Source organism: Gallinula chloropus (assembly GCF_964237585.1).
Source record: "Gallinula chloropus genome assembly, chromosome: 3".
Taxonomy (NCBI): domain Eukaryota; kingdom Metazoa; phylum Chordata; class Aves; order Gruiformes; family Rallidae; genus Gallinula; species Gallinula chloropus.
In genome coordinates, this window is record NC_140087.1 from 10,229,272 (window position 1) to 10,245,882 (window position 16,611).

The 16,611-nt window shown below is 45.2% G+C and overlaps 1 protein-coding gene across 1 annotated transcript in view; it reads left to right on the forward strand.

Annotated features, from left to right (window-relative positions):
- Positions 1–15,687, forward strand: part of REV3L (REV3 like, DNA directed polymerase zeta catalytic subunit) — a 115,174-nt gene extending 99,487 nt beyond the window's left edge. Inside the window, exons 23-32 of the mRNA XM_084261816.1 lie at positions 2,412–2,656; positions 3,649–3,757; positions 4,448–4,654; positions 5,412–5,521; positions 6,473–6,587; positions 7,397–7,534; positions 8,276–8,466; positions 9,377–9,623; positions 12,156–12,365; positions 14,545–15,687. Of these exons, the coding sequence (XP_084117942.1) occupies positions 2,412–2,656; positions 3,649–3,757; positions 4,448–4,654; positions 5,412–5,521; positions 6,473–6,587; positions 7,397–7,534; positions 8,276–8,466; positions 9,377–9,623; positions 12,156–12,365; positions 14,545–14,685 (1,713 nt within the window). The 3' untranslated portion in view covers positions 14,686–15,687. The remainder of the gene's footprint in view (positions 1–2,411; positions 2,657–3,648; positions 3,758–4,447; positions 4,655–5,411; positions 5,522–6,472; positions 6,588–7,396; positions 7,535–8,275; positions 8,467–9,376; positions 9,624–12,155; positions 12,366–14,544) is intronic.
- The last annotated feature ends 924 nt before the right edge of the window (positions 15,688–16,611 follow it).

Sequence of the window (16,611 nt, forward strand, 5' to 3'; positions counted from 1 at the left end):
CTCTGGGTGAGATTCCATGATAATACAAGAAGGGCTCTGGCTTTATTAAGTACATGTGTCATGCGAGATGTGTGGTGCTAGTATTTTGATACTAGCTCAGAGGGAAAGGGAGCAGGACTGAGTAAGATTTATGCTACTCTTTGAAACCCCAGCAGTCTGTAGTAACACCAAAGGCTTTCCTTGTCCAGGGTCTGAGTGACTAGACTAACCAGCCTGTTTTTGTGGCTTCATGTGAACAGCACCTGCAATGAGAGACTATTCTCACGTGTGTCTGCTCTTCTGTTGCCGTCTCTTTTCCTACCATAATTCCTCTTTCCTGCCATCTTTCTGCTTTCTGTTTTAATAGATGTTTAGCTGACAGGATTGATTGCTTTGCCAACTTCTCTGGACAAAAAGACAAGCACTGAGATACCAAGCAAACCAGCATTGCCTTAGGTCAGCCAAAAATGGAAGTGCTGAAAACCACAGTTCCTTAACAATTAAACCCAGTTTTAAAAACGTTGCCACCTTCTCTCCTTGGACTGCAGTTGCCTGTTACCATGTCATGACCCAGAGCAGGTTCTTGTTGGTCTTGCTAGTATTGGCCCTATATTTTGCAGGTGGGGGAGGGAGCAGTTGGCACCAGCAGTGGGACCATGGTGGTGTTCAGTAGGTATCTACCAGCTTAGCTCCCTGATCTGGCTTTCCCTGTTATCAGAGAAGTTACCATCCCCTGGAGGCAGAGTTAGGGACAGGGAGGATGGGACTGGCATACTGCCAACGTAGATGTGCTTAAACTGTGGTGATGGCAGCCTGCAAAGACTGCTCTGCCTGTCATTTTCTCAAATGGCTGCGAGTGGGAGTGAGCAACAGAAACATGCTGCATTTTCTCTCCTGACTGTTCTTTTCTCTTCCCTTCTGTGCACGTATGTTTTGTTGCCATTGAAACTTTCCAGATGACAGAAATGGCAGCTGCAACAATTCCCAGTCACCTCAAATAATTTCTTTTTCTTCGTGCTTTGTATGAAGATACTCAGTTTCTCCTTAGCTGAAAAAGATGTTGAAATGGAATAGTACTAAGAACAGATCTCAGAAATTTTTAATTACTTTTCCATGTTTTTGTCTCTCATTAAGTTTTATGAGACCTTTTCAAAGGTGATTTTTTCATTTTATTAAGCTATCTTGAATATTCCTGGAAGACTAAACAAATCTAACAGGAGGTGGTTATAGGCATACTGATTATTAGTCAGAGGACTGAAGAACTTGCAGAAAACTGGGCAGGGGGAATAGCTTTTGCCAGATCCAGTCCCTGACTACCTCATGACAGGTCTGATTTCATCACTGGACACAGATTAGTGTGCAGTTAGTGCAAGGCAACTTTCAACCCCCAACCTGTTTGTAAGATGACAGGATCCTGTTAAAGCTCATGTAAGTTCATTTATAACGTCATTGTTAAAGAAATTATACCTAACTCATTCAGTATAGTGTTTGAATATGCATGCATACTTTACAAAGCACAGGACCACAGGGTTATATAGAACTGTTCTTTGATATTTTGGGGGCTCAGTCCTTTGCCACCCATATATGTAATTTTCAACTATACCGTTCTGGTTTTACTGCGAATGGGCACAGTGAATACCTGGCTATTAGTGCTTCCAAAACCTTACTTAAGCACTGAATAGTAGATAAATATCTAAGTCTGGTTTTCCTTCTGTTGCTACCTCCACACAGGACATTTTATGATCAATTGAACAAGGTGAAAGTGCTTAAACTTTTTGTTATTTCATGCTTCTTGTACTACTTGTGGCATCGTCAGGGAGCAAACAGGCTACCCAGGGCAAAGAAAGCTGACTTAGGTTCCCCCCTTGGCTCTCTTGCAGCCAAATACGTCCTAGTTACTTCTCGTGGTCAAAAAGCTAGGAGGCACAACTATCAACTTACACAGCTTCTCTGTTTTCCCAGATGTTGACATAAAATTGTTGTGCAGATTCTTCTGAAAAATGGTCATTAACTGCATACTAGACTTTGTTTTCTTCAGTGTTCCACAAGTCTAACAGAAATAGGCTTTAACAAACACTCGTTCCCGAGCTGTAGGGTGACCATCTGTATATCTGTGTACGCTGTTGCAGCCTGTTGGATGTTTTTTTCTTTAACCTGGGATGGGCATTTATTCTTTTTTTTCCATAGATAAAATTTAGAAGTACTTGATTTTCAGTGATTAGGGCTAAATGGCCAGAAAATACATGGAAAACTTCTGCTGTATGTGATAGAAGATGTACATTAAGATTGTGGCTGTTTATTTTGGAAAACAGGTTGCCCATGCTTTAAATTCAGGGTGTGTAAGTGTGTGTTTGCAGAGGTTTGAAGCACCCCTGTTTATTCTGCGCTTTTGAAAGTCTCGTTCTAATGCTGATGTGCGAACTGTTTCTCAGTACCGCGTGGAGTCTATGATGCTGCGTGTCGCAAAGCCAATGAACTACATCCCTGTGACACCCAGTGTGCAGCAGCGAGCTCAGATGAAAGCCCTGCAATGTGTGCCCTTAATAATGGAGCCGGAATCCCGCTTCTACAGCAACGCTGTCCTCGTGTTAGACTTCCAGTCGCTATATCCTTCCATTGTGATAGCCTACAACTACTGCTTTTCAACCTGCCTGGGACATGTTGAAAACTTAGGAAAGTAAGTTGTTACTCCTTGATTCCATAGAGACTTCTTAGCATCTTTCCTGAGGTAGTACTGAGAACCCTTGGTTGTCACTGGGAACAGTGGACATGTAAGAATGGAGCCGTTTGCCCTTACACCATGGAGATGATAAAGATCCTCCCTGTGGGGGAGTACCTGTGTGTATATACATAGACACACACATACACATAACAATAGCTATTTTTTATTACATATTATTTAATAGGCTTCATTCTGTTAAACAAAAACCCCACAAAACAACCAAACCAAAAAGCCAACTCCAGATGTGTGTGTGTATACACCTGTTCTGTTATTGGGGTGCTGCTAGTTATTAATCCTGCATCAGAGTAAGTTAAAATGTTACATAGATCTGCTACCTGTTTTCAAACCTGGACTAATATTATTCCTCTGTATGTTAATAAACTGCTGTTCTCTTCTAATGGTTGTAGTTCACTCTGCTCTTCAGTATTAAAAATGAAAAGATGCAATGAGTTATTTGGTAGCATCTCTTACTGAACTTACCAGTATTTCTGTCAATACAATTACCTCTAAAAGATATTTGGAAGAATAGGGAGATGCATGTGATGCTTGCTAGATCTCACCATCAGTTTTTTAAGTTTCTGGTTTGAAATTCTGACTTTGTGGGAAGAAAGTATGTGCAGTGTGTTACTTGGTAAACATGCACGGTTTCCACACGGGGTTATGGAATGAGTACTTGCCTCCACAACTCAGTGTTTGGAAATAAGGCATTAATGAAGAGCAGAATATGATGCATGTGTTGGGATCTAGCCACATGTTACTGCTTTTTTCCTAGAGCCTTTTGCATGCAGCTAAGAAATCTTAACTGATAGGCTGTTTGTTTATCCCTGAGATTGTAATTGGGATTCTATCCTTGCTGGCATTATCAACATTTTTATGTGAGTTGATGTTTTTTTCTTGATCAGGTAATAAATGAATAGTTTTCATATTTATTTTTTTCTCTTCCTTAGATATGATGCATTCAGATTTGGCTGTACGTCTCTCAGAGTACCTCCTGACTTACTTTACCAGATCAGGCATGATATCACAGTGTCACCCAGTGGAGTAGCTTTTGTCAAGGTAAGGTTATTAGCGCTCTGTGACGGGCATTTTCACTTCCTGTTGGCTGATTAGCTGAAGATCAAATTGATACCGTGCTTCATATTATGCTGCATTAAGAGGAGACAGGAACAGGGACGTTCAGTCTCATTTCCCAGCATTGTTTGATATTTGTCAGAGTGCTCAACTTCTGGCAGCTCAGGAAATAAAATGTCATCTTTACGCTTTCGTTTATACCACGGACTTGTTTCACCCATAATTGAACTGTATTTTACTTGGGCAGTTTGGGGATCAAACAGTAATTACCTGTGTGTAACAGTTCATTCCTCCCCAGCCTGCAGAGCAGTACAAGAAGAACTTTTTGTGAAGGATATTTGCAAAGTTTTTAAAAGCTGGTATATTGCTTTAGTGCTTAACACTTTGAGAATTAACAGCTGGATACTGAAGTCCCGATTTAAACATTGCATTAGCAGGGCTGATGAAAACTAAGAACAAAAAGCTGATTATCCTGCCCTTAAGAGCTTTCCCTGTACTCTAGGTTGCTTGTAATATTTGTGGGAAGAGCCAAACCATTGGTGCCTGAGGCATCTTGCTAATTAATTTGTTGTCTTAACAGTGATTATCTAACAGTTCTGGGTTTTGCTTCTACTCCTGACTGTTTAGGTTGGGCTTTTTAATGTATTTTTTTTCCCTTTGTTCCCTTTACTGCAGCCTTCAGTGAGAAAGGGTGTGCTGCCAAGAATGCTGGAAGAAATCTTGAAGACCAGGATAATGGTGAAACAGTCAATGAAGGCTTATAAGCACGACAAGGCCGTAACTCGAATGCTTGAAGCTCGGCAGTTGGGTCTTAAATATATAGCTAATTTCACATTTGGTTATACTGCTGCTAATTTTTCTGGAAGAATGCCATGCACTGAGGTAAGGGTTGCAGGTAAAATGGAGAAAAGCTGTGGGAAAGGTGCTACTAATAAAGTACAGGCAGATAAAACATTATTATTATTATTATTATTATTATTATTATTATTATTATTATTATTATTATTATTATTATTATTATTATTATTATTATTATTATTATTATTATTATTATTAATTATTTGAAACACGTTTAATCTCTACCTTCATAAAAGCTGGTTTTACTGGTATATTGAAAATCAGAAACGGGATTTATTTTTGATCCTTTTTAAAAAGGAAAGAAAACCAAAAGGTTTTATTTTTCTTCTTCCCCTAAAAAGAGCATTTTTAGTTGGCATTTCTGTAGAGCTCTCTCCAGAGGTAGATTGGATTGCAGTTTGGGTAGCAGAAGTAAAACGGAACACTGCAACTGTTTCTTAGTTTTCATAAAAGGGGAGATCAGCAGACTCAAAAAATGAGAGAAATGACCCAAAGTGACCTGGTTTTGTTCCTTACACTTTTAATATGCCTAAAGGAGATTAAACCACATTTCTCTTTATTTCTTAATAATTTTTCATTGCTCCTCCTTCAATTCTTGCTATTTTGGGGTAATGTAAACAACCTTTTATTTTATTATATACATTAAAAATAGAGCATAGACTATATTATTGCAATATTATCATTTTCATAGGCAAATTATGAGGTTAGACTGTGTTTACCAACAGCAAGTCTTGAGTTTCACAGCAGAATAAAGATCTTCAATTTATCCTTAACTTTGCAGCTTGGGGATAGCATTGTCCACAAAGCCAGGGAAACCTTGGAGCGTGCTATAAAACTGGTGAACGACACAAAGAAATGGGGTGCTCACGTCGTGTATGGTGACACCGACAGGTAATTCATTGTCTGCTTCTTCCAGTGTTTGAAAAGCACAGTAGTTCTTCACAGAGAGATTTTTCTTTGGTCTCAACAAGGGGAATTTAAGATACTGGAAAGAGTATGTGGGCTCTCTAGGGTGTTGCTTACAGCCTTGCAGAATATGCAAAGTAAGTGTTTTCTTGGAGTTTCTTTAGGACTCTTCAAAAGCACCTTGAGGGTTTCCTTTCTTTCAAAAATGGTGTGGAACAGAAAGGGGGGGGAGGGATTGTATATTTTCCAGGGGTGAATTAACACATATAATTTATCAGATGAGCATTTCTCTGTTTCTGATGCCAATTTAGTTTTGGAAAATAGTGTATTTAAAATACCACCAGCACTGCACGCTGACACGTAGAGGAAGGTGCTGTTTTAAGCCTCAAAGTAGACACAATTCAGAAGCAGCCACCAGAGCATACTGAGAGTATCCATCTCTGGGGCTAGACTTGGGTATTTTTCAGCCATGGGGAACAAAGCTTGTCTGTCTGTCATTCCTTAGTAACTTGTGAATCCAGTGACAGATTTCAGCCCGATCTGCCGAAAGACTGGAAATACCAGATACTACATTCCTAGGAGCTTCACCAAAAAGAAAAATGCTGAGGCAAGGAAGTAAAATCCCATTGCTGCCCATAGTGCAGAAAGGGGGCGTACCCAGAGCTCCTCAGCTCACTCCTGGGAACTCAGGTTTTGGCAGTGCATGGGAACACTCACGTCCCCTGCCTTGCCAGAGAGTGTCAGGGTTCATTGTGCCCTTGGCACTCCCGGTCTCATGCTGACCACTGAAGTTTCTCAGGTTTTTGGCTCTTCTAGCTGAAGGAAGGCAACAGAATTGATAACAACATCCCTATGTTGGCACCAGGAAACTAAGAGCACTTCCAGGAACTATGTGGAACAGATTTGTGCTTATTTCCCATCTCTGATTTCTCCTAGCATGTTTGTACTCTTGAAAGGAGCCACGAAGGAGCAGTCTTTTAAGATTGGTCAAGAAATTGCTGAAGCTGTAACAGCAACAAACCCCAAACCTGTTAAACTGAAGTTTGAAAAGGTAAAAGGAAAATATTTTACTTCAAATATGTTGGGTGAAAACACAGTTATCCTGAAAAGGGAAGCTGAAAGATTGTTTTCAGGACACTGATGTAGCCCAGGGATATACAGCAATCCTGTGCTGTACTGTTTCTGTGGGTGTGTTGCAGGCTCCTTAATGCCTCAGGGACCTTGTCAGAGGAACGTGGCAGCATGAACAATGGGAAGGAATAGTCCTGCTTTCCCATGGCAAAAGAGACCATGCTGCTAAAAATCCACTTATGAGGAAATCCTTCCCCAAGCAAAGGCATTTAGAAAGCATCCTCTCCCCACATTGACATGCTATCTGATTTTAGGCACCTCATAATTAAGGTGACATTTGAAAACAGAAAGTTTGAAGCCGCTGATTTTGGTGGGAAAGATTTTTGTCTCTCATGTTTAAAAGGAAGCTGTTGTCTTTGTAAGAAACAGTTACAGTGAACGGCTGACAGGTGGAATGCAGAAAAGCCAGCTCACTGCTAACAACCCATAGTGTGTGTCACTGTCCATCTGAGCTCAGGGTGCTTACCTTTTACAGCTCGGTGAAATACAAAGTGAATTAAGAATGGAACACCACTGAATCCCAACTTCCTCAGCCATCCCTTAACAGTCCCCTTGATCTAGTTTATCAGTTTTAATGATTTTTAAAAAAACACCAAAAAACCCACCCCAAAACACAAGAAACCCCACCAACAGCAAAGCAAAGTACTCCTTAGGAAACCCGGTACGTTCAGAGCCCCCTTACGTTCCCAGCAGTGCCACACTGGGCTATCTTCTCTCTGGTCTTCCCAGGTGTACTTGCCTTGTGTCCTGCAAACGAAGAAGAGGTACGTGGGTTACATGTATGAAACACTAGACCAGAAGGACCCTGTATTTGACGCAAAAGGCATCGAGACGGTCCGGAGGGACTCCTGTCCTGCTGTTTCCAAGGTAAAATACCTACACAGTTCTTCCTGAATGAAATGATGTTGTACTGCTGTTTCCTCCCCTCTTTAGTATTTATTAATGTATTATAAATGCACGGGGTCTGAGGGTGCTGGCCCACAGCAGGCACAGTGGGAGGCAGCAGAGCACCCTGCCAGCCAGGAGGGCACACTGCATCCCCTTTTGCCCAGCCTGTCAGCAGAGAGGGTTCTCCTGTGGAATGTGGCCTCCGTGCTGCCTCGCCTTGAGACCTGTGTGCAGCTCCAGGCCCCACAGTCCAAGAAGGGTGTGAGGCTCCTTGGGTGCCTCTGGAGGAGCGCAGCAAAGACTGACCAAGGACTTCGGGTTTGCCTAGTTTGGACAGAAGGAAGATGAGGGGCAACCTCGCTGCTCTCTACAGCTTCCTGAGGAGGGGGTGTGGGGAGGAGGGAGGCACTGAGCTCTGCTGACTGGATCCCAGGTCACATGGGAATGGTTTAGAGCTGAGCCACAGAAGGTTCAGGCTGGGCATTAGGAAGCATTTCTCTACCAAGAGAGCAGTCAAACGCTGGAAGAGGCTTCCCAGAGTACTTGTCCAGTTTTGTACTTGTGAATGTCTTTGGAGAAGAATGCAACCATTTGTCATTCTTGTTCACAAGTGATACTTTTTCTAAGCAGTGTATTAATATTTCCATATAATTATTCAGAATTAATACCTTTTTAGCTAAACATATGTGTTATTCTCACCTTTCTCCTTTGGTTGTAAAGATACTTGAGTGTTCGATCAAGCTGCTATTTGAAACACGGGACATAAGCCAGATCAAACAGTACGTTCAGAATCAATGCATGAAGTTACTGGAGGGAAAAGCCAGCATGCAAGACTTCATCTTTGCAAAAGAGTACAGAGGGAGCTCAGCCTACAGACCCGGATCCTGTGTACCAGCCCTGGAAATTACCAGGTAATGAGATCAAGTGCTAATTGTAGATATTTTTGTCTCTTGACCTTTGTACTGGCAGGCTATGGGTAGCAGTGAGATATCTTCTTCAGATACTGTTGCAGCAGTTGGCTCTGACTTCCTTCTCTGCCTGAGGAGAGATCAGGTGCCAGATAGTCCTAGAAAGCCGTTGCATAGCCCTGGCAAGAGCCACCCATGTTCAAGAGTTAAGGTCTCTTGTCAGGACGCTGTAACAGTGTGTTCACTGCTGTTGCTTACGCTTCCGTGTCTGTACAAGGGCTCGACTCTCCGAGGCTGCCCATGGCTCATGGATACTGGATACATTAAAAATTGTCATAGCGACGTCTCTCGATGCTCTGAAGTACGTTGCCAGGCATAATCTTTCATCTTTTTAAAAAGTACCATACTTAAAGCCAGTATTGCATCCTCCTGATAGTGTTTGCCAGTAATAGGTAATGTGAGCTGGCACATTTTGCCTCCTTGCTTGATATAAAACGTCTTCAGCTTAAGCCATGCTTTTTAAATAAAAGTAAATTCGAGTCTGGGATTGTTAACCTGCTTCACACTGTGAACAGGGATGCTTTCTGGGTACTTCAGCTCTTTTTGGTATCTTGGCTGCACTTGATTAAAGTATTCATTTAAGGAAGGGGGTAGCTAGAAAGCAATCTGCATGCAGATCCAAGGGACCTGAACACAGGACACATCTGAGGGCTCAATTCCAGGTTCTGAGATTTGGGTCTGATCATGAGGCAAATTAAAAATTAAACAACTTGTCCCTGTGCTTCATAACAGACACTGGCTTCAGTCGTCTGGAGAGCCACTGATGTAATCAGGTGGGGAAATACAAAAGCAGATGTCAGCAAATAGCTGTCAGCTTGTCTCTGGATGCATTCTAAAGGCTGTTTTTAAACAGGAGAATGCTTGCCTACGACCGTCGCTCCGAACCTCGAGTTGGGGAGCGAGTGCCCTACGTCATAGTGTACGGCGTGCCCGGGCTGCCCCTGATCCAGCTGGTGAGGCGGCCCATCGAAGTCCTGCAGGATCCCAACCTGAGGCTGAACGCGACCTACTACATCACCAAGCAGATCCTGCCCCCGCTGGCTCGGGTGTTCTCGCTCATCGGCATTGACGTCTTCAGCTGGTACCACGAGTTGCCCCGGGTGAGTCTTTGAAAACAGAATCACAGAATCACAGAATCACAGAATCTTAGGGGTTGGAAGGGACCTCAAGAGATCATCGGGTCCAACCCCCCTGCCAAAGCAGGCTCGCTATCTCATATTACACAGATAGGCATCCAGACGAGACTTGAATATCTCCAGAGAAGGAGACTCAACCACCTCCCTGGGCAGCCTATTCCACTGCTCCGTCACCCTCACTGTGAAAAAGTTCTTCCGCATGTTGGTGCGGAACTTCCTATGCTCCAGCTTACAGCCATTGCCCCTAGTCCTGTCCCCACAGACCACTGAAAAGGGGCTGGCCAAATCCCCCTGCGTCCCAAGTCTAAGATATTTATAAACACTAATTAGGTCTCCCCTAAGCCTTCTTTTCTCCAGGCTGAACAGACCCAGCTTACTCAGCCTTTCCTCATATGGGAGATGTTCCAGGCCCTTAATCATCTTCGTGGCCCTTCTCTGGACTCTCTCCAGTAGATCCCTGTCTTTTTTATACCATGGAGCCCAGAACTGGACACAGTACTCCAGGTGGGGCCTGACCAACGCAGAGTAGAGGGGGAGGATCACTTCCTTCGACCTGCTGGACATACTCTTCCTGATGCATCCCAGGATCCCATTGGCTCTCTTCGCCACCAGTGCGCACTGCTGGCTCATAGCCAACCTGTCATCAACCAGGACCCCCAGGTCCTTCTCCACAGAGCTCCTTTCCAGCAGGTCATCCCCCAGCCTGTACTGATACAGTTGGTTGTTCCTCCCCAGGTGCAAGACTTTACACTTGCTCTTGTTGAACCTCATCTGGTTTCTCCCAGCCCAGCTCTCCAGCCTGTCAAGGTCTCGCTGGATGGCAGCGCAGTGTTCCTGCGTGTCAGCCAATCCTCCCAGCTTTGTATCATCGGCGTACTTGCTGAGGGTGGATGCTATACCCTCATCAAGATCGTCAATGAAGATATTAAACAGGACTGGACCCAACACCGAGCCCTGGGGAACACCACTAGTCACAGGCCTCCATTCAGATTCTACTCCACTGATCACGACCCTCTGAGACCGGTCCGACAGCCAGTTCTCGACCCACCTCACTGTCCACTCATCTAACCCTTGTTCCCTCAGCTTCTCTATCAGGGTGTCGTGGGAGACAGTATCGAAAGCTTTGCTAAAGTCAAGGTAGACGACATCCACTGCTCTCCCTCCATCCACCCAGTTGGTGATGACATCATAGAAGGCTATGAGATTGGTCGAGCACGATTTCCCCTTGGTGAATCCATGCTGACTACTCCTCATAACCTTCTTCTCTTCCAGTTGTTTGGAGATGGCATCCAAAACAAACTGTTCCATCACCTTTCCAGGGACAGAAGTGAGGCTGACTGGCCTGTAGTTACTGGGATCCTCCTTCTTGCCTTTTTTAAAGACTGGAGTCACATTGGCTATTCTCCAATCTTCAGGCACTTCTCCTGTAGTCCAGGACCTATTGAAGATGATAGAGAGTGGCTCCGCAAGGTTACAAACACCAGGGTGTCCACACAGCGCTTGGGTTTACTGTGGTTTCTGTCTGCAGCCGAGTTCTCCCAAGATGTTCTGAAGAACTTCCCTCCTTATAGAAGAGGTGGCAGTGCCCCAGCAGCAGGGACACTTCTTAAGAATCAGTATCACCAGAAATTCTAAATTCTATCCAGAACTGACTCCCCTGAAAGTTAAAGAACCCCTTGAGAGGCAGGCAGAGAAGTGTTAGGTAGCCGGATTTTAGTCTGTGACTCCCCTGACAGAAAGGGATGGTGAAAGGCAGCCCATCTGCAGCTTGGTTCCTCAGCAGCATAGTAACACAGCATGATTCCCAGTGAAGACTCTTAACACAGCTTTGGTTGACCTCTGTTCTGCTGCCGTTCTCAGCCTTTCCCATGGTGCTGTGTCACTCGCCTGAAGTGTCACCAGCACGCTGCTCTGAAAAGGCAGAAAGAGCCCTGACTCTGCAGGGCCCGGGAGTGCTGAGGGAGGGGCAGAGCACCCAGGTGTTTGGAGCAAGAGAGGGAAGGATAGCACCAGGACAAAGTCAAAGCTGCACCAGGGGCCAGTGCAAAGACCAGTCTTCCCTGGATGAGGGGCAGGGATGGAGCGTTGTCCCAGGAAATTGGAGGGTGAGCTGAAGCCACAGACCAAAGAACAGTGGCAGCTCTGTGGCTGGGATAGGGAGGTAAGATCTGGAAGGCATCCTCTGGGGCAGCAGCCAGGGCATGTTTGGATGTGATGTAGATCAGCACCTGAAGGAGCAATTGCAGGAGGCAGAGTTAGAGATGAGATCAGGAACTTAGCACGTGACTGATCATTCCTTTGGTTACCCTCTCTCTTCCCTGGTGAGATTCCCTGTGAGATAGGTGTGGGTGGGCACTGTTCAGTGCATCACTGCAGGGGCAGGTGCCTGCACTGTGCTGCGCTTCATAAGCCTTTTCGAAGTAGGCTGTGTGAGCCAGGGATAAGGCTGGCTGCTCTCTTCAAAGCTCATTACCTCTTAATTATTTTTTTGGACAGATTCAAAAAGCTGCCACCGCTGCCTGCAGTGAGCTGGAGGGACGCAAAGGCACCATCTCCCAGTATTTCACGACCTTACACTGTCCCGTGTGCGATGAACTGACCCAGTACGGGATCTGCAATAAGTGCAGGAGCCAGCCACAGCACGTGGCCGTGATTCTCAACCAAGAAATCCGAGAGCTGGAGCGTAAACAGGAACAGCTGGTCAAGGTAAGGTTAAAGCCTGGTCACATGTCTGTCAGCCAGGGGCAGGGGTGTCAGAGCATGAATGCCCCCAACAGCCATGGGAAGTACGGACACGTTACAGCTTGTTTGCTTTTCCCAGTGCTGTTGCAGGCAGCATAGCAACTGTTACTGTCCTTAGCTGAGCATAAAGCTGAAGGCAAGAGTGGGACAGGACAGTAGATGCTTCTCTCCTTTCTTTCCAAGTATCTTACACGGTTTGTAGGCACCTTTTCATAATGACAGTGATGGGAGTTGTAAAAGTAGGAAAGATTCACCTTTATTGCATTAAAATAACCAGTGACGTTTGAGGAACAAAAACATTTGTCCCAGATGATGTATTTACGTGTGTAATGTGGATGTGGTTTTACGGGGGTTTCTCCTTACCTCCCCTCTCGGTAGGAGCTTTCCAAGCTGGTTTTTTGCCTTGAGCTAGGAGTCCTTTATGAAGGCAGCTGGCTGTGCTCATGAACGTGTTGCAGCAACGCACAGTGCCCCCCCTACAGAAACACACACGTACCCTCCCCTCCTCTCCCGCTGTCGCGTGTGACAATTAATCACTGGTTTTGCCAACGCTGATTTTTAGCACTGGCACATGAGCCATTTCAGTGTCTGAACTGCAGGGCCATAGCTGTTCCTGCAGCACGGGCATCAGCGGGATAGGTTCCCAGGGGCTCTGTCACTAGAGAACCCTTGTAATTCACTGTCCGTAAACACCCTGTTACCGAGGCCAGGGCTTGTGTGGTTTGTGTGATGCTTGCTCTGATCTGCACTGTAAATGGCAGTAGAGGCAGGCAATGGCTGTTGTGCAGTTCTCCTGTGGTAACTCCAAACCCTGCACATTGCTGCTGTTCTGAAATCTGTCAGAAACCCAGGAGGTTGGCTCAGCCCCACAGAGGGATCAGTGGGTTTGATCAGAAGGGTCTCTTGGCCCTGCACCGTGCAAGGGGTTGCAAGGCCTGGGATCCCCTTTTAGTAGTGTTTGATGACTCAGCATCTCCCTAAGAGCTTCTGCCTTATTTTTGTATGGCAATATACGTATCCTTTGCAGCTGACATTCTTGGCCCTCCTAGGTTATAGATGTGCCAGAGTCGGAGCACTGATATGACGCTGAATTGGACACTATTTTAAAGTGCACTTAAAAATTACAGGTTGTAGACTTCTCCCCTCTACACAAACTGAACTTGGAAAGTGTCCCAAGTACCCTTTTGTTTGGTCCCTTATGTTCAAACTAGGGGCTGCTCCTCTCTGGCTGTGGTCAGTTTGAGTTCCTGTGGGGACTTGGGGCTGATACAGGTCTGGCTGAGAGGGGTGCTGGTGCCCAAATAATTTTAGCACGAGAAGAAGGAAAAGCAGAAAAGAAGGAAAGGATTTGGGTTTGGTTAGTTGTTAAGCGTGACTGGTACAATGACATTGTGTGATGTTTTGATGTTGGAAAACACAAATGTAGTTGGAAGCAAATTCCTGAGGTTTTGGAAAAAATGTCAGAGGTGGCAGATAGCAGAAGGGGTGACACATGAGAGAGCAAAGCAGTGAGCCTTTAGCCTCTCACGGAAGCCACCTTTGGAAAGCCCTGCCCACTGATGCTTTATTGCATCAGGTATCTTGTGTTAGAAGCACTGTCAAGCAGCAGTAGCTGCAGTAGTGAGTAGTTCCATGGACAAGGAGAGCCGTGGAACCTACGTGCTCTGTGGTTGTGTCTTGGGATTGATTAACTCTGACATGGGAAGTAAACCTCTAACTGCAGCTGCTTCTGAAGCAGGGGTAGGTTGTGAAGGAAGTCCCGTTGCTGTAACTGCAGAGAAGGAGTTTCTCCTTTTTCACTAACTGAGTAGGGTTCATGAGTAAAGCACCCTGCCCCACTTAGATCCGCTCACCTCGCTTCTCCACATGCCATGCGCAGTGCAGAGCTCAATTAACGGGACGGAAGCCCGAGCTGTCACCAAGCTGTTGATCTCTGCCCCACTCAGGGCAGGCGATGCCTGTGGCCAGGCACCCGCAGTGGCGGGAGAGAAGCTGCCGCAGGGCGTGGAGCTGCCCTGGGGCCCTCTGTGCTGGGGAAGAGCTGCCGCCCCGGCTGTTCTGCTGACAGGCCGCTGAGGACTCGTTAGTCCCCAGTGATGTCAGCCTGACACTAACCTGGCTTGCTCTTTTGTGTGAAATCCAGATATGCAAGAACTGTACGGGCTGCTCAGACCGGCAGATCCAGTGCGTCTCCCTCAACTGCCCAGTGCTTTTCAAGCTGTCCAGAGTACGCAGAGAACTGTCAAAGGCGCCGTATCTTCGCCAGCTCCTCGACCAGTTTTAAACGATCTGTGTTACAAGATTCCAGGTGCTACTTTTCTTTTGTTCAGTGTTTACCACACTAAGACTCTCGTGCATGGTGCTTTCTCAACTCCCATCTAGTCCAGGATTTCCATTTTTAACTGTCGGGTTCGTTCCCTGAAGAAGAATGAACACTTATCCTAAGTAAATTAAACAAGGAAAGACCCCGTTCGCTGATCTCTGAACCGCTCACTTTTTGAGATGTACAAATTTCTTCTTTCTTTCATGTTTCTAACATACTGTTTTATAATGCTGATGTTGAAATAGCTGCGTGTAACATCTTGTAAATCCATTGCAGAGTAGAAGTCGAGTTTACTTCCCAGAGGAAGGAGCACTGAAAACCTCTCGAAACGACAAAACCATTCGTGTGTGTTCTTGAACTGTCAGTATCAAGACGTGTTACTTATCTATTCCCCATTCACTTTATAATTTTGTCTGCGAAATATTTTGTAAATACACTTTTTTACTTTTCAAACAACTGAGTAAAATAATGTGCAATGACTTTTATACAGATAATTTTAAAGTCAGTTGGTATATCTCCTCCTAAGTTTTGCTTGATTCCAAGTAGATGGTTACTTTGATCAGACTGTGCAAACAGTAGTACCATGTGTAGCATTTTGAAACATTATTTTCTAAAAATTGCTGTCTTGCTTTAGCTATTAATGGGGCATTGTGAGGAACCGTGCAAAGACATTTTTGTTACAAACCTGTGGGACTGTTGCAATACTTTAAATATAAAATTTTATTCCATTTTTGCTTGTTTTGTATAGACATTTCTATTGCTTCTAAATATGCTTAAAATATTTTCTTTCCTTACGTACTGTACAGTTAAATCTTATTTGCCACCATCTTGACAAAATGTGTATTTAGAATATTTGTATAACTGTATAAAATGGAAAAGGAATTATGTGGTCAGTGCATTGTTTTCTAAACTGGAAATCATTTTGTTTTAGAAGTTAATAATGGAAACCATATTAAAGTTGAATAAAACGATATGGTAAAAATGGACGTGTCTTTATAGTCGCCCTCGGTCGCGGACACCCTCGTTACCAGCGGTAATTAGCGTAGAGGGGGCTGCTCGCCTAAGGGCTCAGCAGCCACAACGCAGGTTCAGGAGCTTTGGGATCTAAACCCTCGGAGGCCTTCCCCAAGCCTGGAGTGAAGCCTTGTCAGTTACCTGTCAGTCGAGGAGGAGGTTTGACATTTACAAGGCTGGAGCTGCTTTGAAAAATAGGACAGAACTTTATTTGCAGCCAGGAACCCGAGTGCCTTCTCCAGGCAACTCGTTACATTCAAGATACAAGCGGACCTGCCCCATGTCACACCGCAGGGTACAATGCGGACCCCCACCAAGCAGAACCAACCTCCCAAACACCTACCAGAGCAGCCAAACAGGAGCAGCCACCGAGCGCGACGCCCAAAGAAAGCGGCCCCAGAGGCGTGACATGATGCCTGTGCCTGCGTTCCAGTGACAGGCTGGGAGTGACAAGCTGGCACCTGGCAGTGCTCCGGGGGTGAATGCAAACAGTGAGTGAGGTTTGAGTGCACAACGTTACCTCTGGCGCACGTGGGGACGCGCTCCTCTTCAGCTCAGGCCCAGGTGCAGGTACGTAACGGGACCCGCAGAGCGCAGCGCAGAGGTGATGACAGGGCAGGGGTAGTTGTTTGCTTCAAGTCTTTTCAACTCATAACATGCACGTTCCAGTGTCCAGGCGCTCTGCAGGCTCTTTAACTTAAAAAGGCACCGTAAACAGATCCTCTCCTGCACTGTACGGGCCGGGAAGGGGTTTGCTCTGCAAGGAAACTCAGACGTGTAAGAACTAACATTCCCTGTCTAAAAACAAACCTCAAGAAACACCAAAATCCAAGAACTAGAAAGCCACGACCTTGAACATGTCTACAGCTGCTT